At 45.1% G+C, this 8,285-nt stretch overlaps 1 protein-coding gene across 2 annotated transcripts in view; it reads right to left on the bottom strand.

Moving 5' to 3' along the window:
- Nucleotides 1-717: 717 nt before the first annotated feature.
- PTPRB (protein tyrosine phosphatase receptor type B) overlaps nt 718-8,285 on the bottom strand; it is a 75,677-nt gene continuing 68,109 nt past the window's right edge. For both annotated transcript variants that reach the window (XM_078882297.1, XM_078882298.1), the window contains one exon: nt 718-7,864. In XM_078882297.1, coding sequence (XP_078738423.1) covers nt 7,836-7,864 — 29 coding nt within the window. In that variant the 3' untranslated portion in view covers nt 718-7,835. The remainder of the gene's footprint in view (nt 7,865-8,285) is intronic.

Genomic DNA, 8,285 nt, shown 5'->3' with positions numbered 1-8,285 from the left:
CCAATTTTCACCCAACTATTTGGTTCATTCGGTAAAGTCACGTAGAAAGAAATTAGATTAAATAATAAAGCACGACGTTTCGATTGCGACACAAGCAGTCGTCATCAAGGAAGAACTACACAGAGAGAGAGAGAGACACAACATAGACACACAGACAGACACACCAGCAGAGAGAGACAACACAGAGACACACAGAGACACAGAGAGATACACAACATAGACACAGACACACAACATAGACACACAGAGAGTGTCTCTGTGTTGTCTCTCTCTGCTTGTGTGCCTGTCTGTGTGTCTCCGTGTCTGTGTTTTGTCTCTCACTCAAATTTACTTCTACCTGACCACGGTTGCTTGTGTCGCAATCGAAACGTCGTACTCAATTACTTAATTTATTTTCTTTCCACGTGACTTTACCGAAAGAACCAAAGAGTCATTCCTGCAGTCACGAAAGCTTTAAATCGAGTGTCACCCAACTGTCCACGTGCATCCGCTACCTACACCTCGAGTCGGAATGCGCACGTTGTTGTATGTTACGCACTCCCCGACGCGTCAACATTCGATGCCATTCGCCTGCAAGATTTGCCTTCTGAGCTCGCGACGATATTGCGATGGTAGTCAATGGGCGCAAGTGAAATGCAATCGGGGAGCGGTAGGGAAGCGGGGGTGATAATAGTTTTCAATGAAAATATATATTTTTTTCTCTCTCTCTCCTCCGTGAAAAGCTTGCAGAGTTTAATATATTACCCGTAATTAGGAAAAATACGTTATTCTATATATATATCTTTAAATACATGTTCACAGTCTATATTGGCATGGCGTGTATACAAAAAAGGCCGTTATAAAAAAGAAAAACACACGGAACGCGTGGGATTTCCAGATCTACTCTGCAAACCTTGGACTCCCCAAAATTTGTCAACAAAACATTGACAGGGCCTTCATTTTCGCCGGAGCTGTCCAGGGCTGAGCGCCGGAAAACATTTCCCTGCCTCGCATCCAACCACCCGCCTGTCCTACTGGGGGCAGGAGCAGGGCAAAGTCTCCGGAAAATATTCCATGAAATAAATTGAAGCTCTACCAAAAAGCACCTCCATCCAGGTTTGTGTTCACTCCGTTGGGCAACTGCAGCAGTTTGACGCGTATTGCTGTCCGTGTTAAAATGATCAGCGGGCCTGTCGGTGTAGCACGCCTTCTGAACCCGCACAAAAACATACTCTTTGTGTGTCTTTCGGTAAAGTCACGTAGGTAGAAAAATATAATTAAATAAAAATATTAAAAACATATATCACGACATTTCGATCGCAACACGAGCGTTCGTCCTCATGTGGGAAAAAATATCTAACAATATTAACTGCTGAACCAGGAAGAACACTGGTTCAGCAGTTCCACTTCTGGATGATTTGTTCGTGTGCGCTTGTGTTGCGATCGAAACGTCGTGATATATTATGTTGCTGTTTAATTTCTCTACCTACGTGACTTTACCGAAAGAACCAACTGGTATGGATGCATGCAGTCACGAAAGCTTCAAATCGGCGATACGAACATTTCGTTTTTCGTCTGGAAGGGCCTTGCCCCGTAGTCGGCAGGTGGACTCAGGGGGGTGACGATGCCGATGTTTTTGCCCAGGTTAAGCAAGGCTCCACTGCAGCTTCCAGAGTTCCTTTCCTATGCAGCACTTTGCACTCCGGTCGTGTTTTTGTGTTTGTTTGTATCATTGTTACTCTTAGGTTTTGTCGGTAAAGTCACGTAGGTACAAAAAATAATAATGATAAAATAACAAAAAATGAAAATAACTAAATTAAATCACGACGTTTCGGAGGCAACACAAGCGTCCTTCATCGGGTGTAAAAAAGGCTCAGCAAAATAACTGTAGTGAGAGTTCTCGATTTGAAGCTTTCGTGACTGCAAGGATTCATACTCTTAGTTCTTTCGGTAAAGTCACGTGGGTAAAAAATGAAATTAAAATTGATGCAGCAAATCTGGCTGTGACGGTCCCACCTGATGACGGAGACTTGTGTCGCCTCCGAAACGTCGTGATTTTTATTATTTTATTTTTTATTAATTTTAATTTCATTTTTTACCTACGTGACTTTACCGAAAGAACTAAGAGTATGTAGTGATAGTTATTTGTGATGGGACATTTGTTATATAGGGTAAGAGGAGGGGGATGAGCCAAGGAGGATGTGCACAGGATGGAGGGGGGGGGTGTGGAGCCAGGAAGATGAAGCTGATACTACACTACGGAACCACGGATGGGGGACGCAGAGCGGGGGAGAGTGGCGGTTGAGGTTTAACATGTCATTAACATGTCATTAACATGGTTAATCACATCATTCCAATGATTGCTCAATTTGTACCCATCATCACGATAAAATTTAGTTATTTTCATCTATTATTATTTTATCATTATATTTTTTTACCTACGTGACTTTACCGAAAAAACCTAAGAGTATGAATCCTTGCAGTCACGAAAGCTTCAAATCTAGAATGTATAATTGTTGTTAATCACGGGACCTCCCTTGCCAGCGTCAAAATATTAGAAAAGGTTTTACCCTTTCTGGCAATAAAAACAGTTGCGTTAAGATGTTTAAACACCACACAGAAATCTTTCGCAAATAAATCATGTCCGCGTTAACCACATATACTTGTGGCGAACATGCAACCAATAAAAACCATGCTCTGGTAGTATAGGATGATGCATTGTCTTTGAAACTGATTGATCCACAACAGAGACAGCTTTCGATTTAAAGCTTTCGTGACTGTAGGGATTCATCTTCTTGGTTCTTTCGGTAAAGTCACGTAGAAGGGAAATAATAAAATAATAAAAATAAAACATAATAAAATAATTCTCACGACGTTTCGGCCACAACGCAAGCAGCCGTCCTCAGGTGGAGACAAGGTTTGTCGGGGAGAGACGTTGTCTCTCGTTGTCTCCCCGACAGACCTGGTCTTCACCTGAGGACGGCTGCTTGCGTTGTGGCCGAAACGTCGTGATAATTATTTGATTATGTTTTATTTTTATTATTTTATTACTTCCCTTCTACGTGACTTTACCGAAAGAACCAAGAAGAAGAGACAGCTTTCTTTGGCGCCTGGCCTTACTGGACATCTGTGCGGGGCAAAAACCAAAGGAGGTCCACAGCTCATCGATTCCTCCACGATTAAGACTTCTGATTCCGAGGAAGAGCCGCGACATCGTCGCGGAGATTGTGGGGGGGAGGGGGGGGGGGGTGCGATTTCATCCGCGAGACGTTTTGGTTCGCGCGTCCGGGGAGGGAAACGCTGGGGACGCGTTGTGTCGTCGCGTGCAACGTTGGACGTATTTCGTGCCGCGCATAAGCCAACGATGCTCATCGGATGTGCAGTGGTGGGGGGGGGGGGGGACTACAACAAACTAAAAAGAAACAACGCAAAAAGCAGTTCTAAAGAAATTAGTTTTAAATCTAGACGATGATTTAAAAGTGCATAGCTTCCAGTGGATTCCTAACATCGGAAGGAAGAGAGCGTTCCAGACGGCCGCATCATCAACAGCACCACCACCATCAACGTCAACATCATCATGCAGGTCCCTCCTCAACATCACCACCATCACCACCACCATCATGTACGTACGTAGAACTTCCTTCGCACCGTACGTAGCCAAACGTGCTAATCGGAGGTGCGGGGGAAGGACACCGAACTAAACACAAATTGCAGTTCTAAAGAAATGAGTTTTCAATCTCGATGGTTTAAAAGTGCAAAGCTCCCAATGGATTCCTCATATCGGAAGGAAGAGCCCCATAGACCCACAGAGATCCCAGTGACTCGTAGAGACCTACAGAGACCCATACTCATATGTATGTTGGACTTCTTTCGCACCGTACGTAGCCGACCGTGCTCATCGGAGGTGCGGGGGGGTGGGAGGCAACAAACGAAACACAAACAGCAGTTCTAAAAAAAACATCAGCTTGTGGCGCCCTCCCATGGGCACAGCGCGCAGCGTTTGCCGATTGTGCCGATACAACAGCAGGACAGTTTAACACGTGGCAGGCTTTCGCGACCAATATTATTCATAATCAACGTTTTTGGGTTTAGATCGCGTTATTTATAAATGTGTCGTAACCCTCCACCACCCGACACGGCCAATCAGTAAAAAAGTGTCACGTTGACAAAAGACAAAATAGTTCACTGCTTTAGCCTACCGGTGTGTTGAAGCGTGAAACCACAACATTCACAAGTTTTGAGTACGATGTTTCGCTGGTAATTGCATCCAGCATCATCGGGCAATTCACCAGAATGGTGAGGCTCTGCTCTGTCTCCCGTTCTTATATAGAGCAGCACACAGGAGTTGTGTTAAAGTGTTCAAATCGCCAAATAGAAGAAACCTTTTGCAAGACATCAAGTTACCGCATTGACCACACACACACACAGGACTTGTGGTGAACATGCAAACAAACACGGCTCTGATACTAATAACTATATGGGCATCGTCTTTGAAACTGATTGGTCTACACCAGAGGCAGCAGGCTTCTTTGGGGCCCAGTCTCACCACGAGCATCACACAAGAGAACAACCCCAAAAGGCGAACAGGAACAAAGACATGAGAGGTTTTTTGGGGGGGTTAGATCGCGTGAATAGAAATGCGTCGTTAAACCCGCCACCACCCGACACAGCCAATTGGTAAATGCGTTTGTCACGTGAACAAAACGCGCCAAGTAGTTTTGCCGGTTCAGCACGCCGATTGCGTTGGAGAGGAAACTCGACATTTACAATTGTAGTGTAACGGAAATTAGTGTGTAGTGTAGTGTATAGTGTAGTGTATAGTGTAGTGTATAGTGTAGTGTATAGTGTAGTATATAGTGGAGTGTATAGTGTAGTGTATAGTGTAGTGTATAGTGTAGTGTATATTGTAGTATATAGTGGAGTGTATAGTGTAGTGTATAGTGTAGTGTATAGTGTAGTATATAGTGGAGTGTATAGTGTAGTGTATAGTGTAGTGTATAGTGTAGTGTATATTGTAGTATATAGTGGAGTGTATAGTGTAGTGTATAGTGTAGTGTATAGTAGTGTAGTGTATAGTAGTGTAATTATAGTAGTGTATAGTGTAGTGTATAGTGTAGTGTATAGTGTAGTGTATAGTAGTGTAGTGTATAGTAGTGTAGTGTATAGTAGTGTATAGTGTAGTATATAGTGTAGTGTATAGTGTAGTGTATAGTGTAGTATACTAGTGCAGCAGTCACCGGTTGTGTGCTGGAGAGTAAACCCACTGCAACATTTACACTTTTAGTGTAGTGTATAATGTAGTGTGCAGTGTAGTGTATAGTGTAGTATATTAGTGTAGCAGTCACCGGTTGTGTGCTGGAAAGTAAACCCGCACGTTTCGCGACACATTTTATATTCACGCGACCGAACCCAAAAACCTCTATCATGGATCATATTTGTCGCGAAAGCCTTCTACTACGTGTTAAACAGTACAAAGACAATGCACGCATACAGAGCGTTTATAGCTCGGGGTAAGGAGCTACATTATTGTGACATACAGTTTTTTTTTTTGCCAGTATCAAAGGATGAAAAATAAGAATGGGTATTGTTCCTTCCTGCCAATAAAACCGGGGTGTGAAAAATAAGAATAATGTCTTACCCCTTTCTGGGTAAAACAGCTGTTTGATTGCCAGAAAGGGTAACATCTATTCTTATTTTGTGATACTTTTGATTAACTGCTGGCAAAAAAAGGGTCCCGTATTAATAATAAAAACTCCGATGTAAAAAAACAAAAACCCCCACCTACCACCACCGCGTTAAACCACCCCGCGTGTGCCACGCCACCACCCACGCCACCAAAGGTGACGCTTCGTTTCACCCCCGTGACTTCTTTGCAGGAGTGTCCTACCAAGTGTTCGTGCGTCGGACGCAGCGGCGGCGCGGGGGGTGATGATTTGCTGCTGCTGCTGCTGAGTGTAGGATCCGACTTGAGTAACTTTGCCCGTGATTTGCTTCACACTTTGGCAAACTGGGCGCCCCGTGACGCCGGCACACGACGGCCAGCTCGTGCGAATGACGCCGCTGGATCTTTGAACGTCCGGCGCGTGTGTTTAAAAAAAAAATGTTTTCACGTGCGGACGTTTGTATGTGTGTTGAACTTCTTTCACACCGTACTTAGCCGACCGTGGCTAATCGGAGGTTGCGGGGGAAGGACACCAAACTGAACACACAAATTCTAGATTTGAAGCTTTCGTGACTGCAAGGATTCATATTCTTAGGTTTTTTCGGTACAGCACGATAGCTGTGACGGTTCCACCTGAAGACGGAAGCTTGTGTTGCCTCCGAAACGTCGTGATTTTTATTTTATTTTTTATTTTACTTTTATTAATTTTAATTTTTTACCTACGTGACTTTACGGAAAAAACCTAAGAATATGAACACACAAAGCCAGAATCGGTGTCTCGCGTGCTCCGAGGGCTCACAGTACACGGCCCTCATCCCTGCTCTCCATTCTGGGGGCAGTTGGAGGAAATTCTACAGTGCTATGGCAGGCACCCGAGATGTTGGTTAACGTAACGGCCACCTTAGTCGGTGTATTCCACCGTGCATCAAGCAGTGGGGGTTCTCATCAGCTGGAACTTATTTTACTGGCCCCAGAGATGATGATGATTGATAATTATTTATCGTTGACAACTGAATGCCAAAGAGCCGTGAAGACCGTGATGATGGAGATGATTGAATGAACGATGATGATTTAATAATGACAGAGGATGATGACTGATATAATTTAATGGTTGATAAAGTTGAATGATGATGATGATTTGATAACATTGATGATGATGATGATGGCATGAGTGCTTAAGTGATGATTAAGTAAACAATGGTAATGATAATGATTACAATGACAGTAATCCATAATCATGATTTCAAATAGATCATGACAATGATGGTGTACTGGTCTTAGAACAATTATTTATGATGATGATGAATTTGATGATGATAGTGATGTCAGTGATGATGATAGTGATGACGAAGACTGATCACGACTGAATAATGATTGAATAATGATTGCTGATGACGACAATGACAGAGACATCTGCTCGTCAACACAGACCAGGGATTGAACTCAGGGTTCCCACACGTGGGAGCCTCTACGCTGTCGAACAAACTGCACATCATCTGCACCACGTGTCTCCCATGCAGTCTCTCGATTACACCAGCACTTGGCTTGAACACGAATTTCATTATTAAGGTGCCATCGACTGAACGGTGACCAACAGTGGCATGTGTACACACACACATACACGTGTGAGCGTGTGTGTGTATTGGGAGCGGTAGTGTAGCGGTTAGCACTACGAACCCGGCGACCCGGGTTCGATTCCCGCTCACGGCCAACACCAGTGACGATTATCTGAACCGATCCTGGGCCTCCCTTAGGTCGACTGAGTCTCAATTGAGTACCTGGTGCGGTGTGTAAACATCGCCACTAGGGAGACAAAGGCGGTCGGGTGTGGTGCTGGCCACCCACCCACCCCCTCGTGTGCCGTGCCGGCCTTCATAGGTGCTCATTTACAGCACTTGCCCCAACAGTCTGTTAAGCCTATACGGGGGATCTTTGTTGTTTGACACATATATATAAATACACAGTAACTTACATCGGCGTTGAGTGTTTACGCGGCTGCGGCCAACTCCGCTCGTAACTTCACCCCATGGGCACGGGCCCCTTCACACTTAGCCGTCGATTCCATCAATTGCGCCATTGGTGGGGTGGTAGAGGTGGTGGAGGGGCGACGGTGGTGGAGGTGGGTCAGGTGAGTGGTCGGCCAAGGTGGTGGTGGTGGTGGTGGCGGGTGCCTCCCTTGCGGGCCCGTCTTGTCTCACTGCAGGAATCCAGGTATCATCAGATCTGTAGGGCGCACGCACAGGAGGCAGCGGCGGGCGGGCCGGCTCAGCGATTCGATCTCCCGAACCGCGCGTTCAAAATTTGCGTTTGTGGGTTGTTTTTTTTCCCCGCAGCCGTCGCATTTTTCACGTCGCGAAAAAAAGTCCTCGCCGCCGGCATCATCGGGTTTATATTTTTTCTTCGGTCAAAGTTCCACTTTGCGTGGCCTAACACACGAAATCAATCGCAGCATTGGCTGCAAAATCCTACGTGCGAACATTGTGTGTGTGTACGTATGCATGTATGTGTATGTATGTTGGACTTCTTTCGCGCCGTACGGAACCAACAGTGCCAATCGGAGGCGCAGGGGTAAGGACAACAAACTAAACAATGTATGTTGAATTTCTTTCGCACCGTACGTAGCCAACCATGCTAATCGTTGCTG

Source organism: Lampetra fluviatilis, chromosome 64, assembly GCF_964198595.1.
Source record: "Lampetra fluviatilis chromosome 64, kcLamFluv1.1, whole genome shotgun sequence".
Classification (NCBI taxonomy): domain Eukaryota; kingdom Metazoa; phylum Chordata; class Hyperoartia; order Petromyzontiformes; family Petromyzontidae; genus Lampetra; species Lampetra fluviatilis.
The sequence above is the reverse complement of the archived record's forward strand: the minus strand, read 5'-3'. Positions and strand labels throughout refer to the sequence as shown.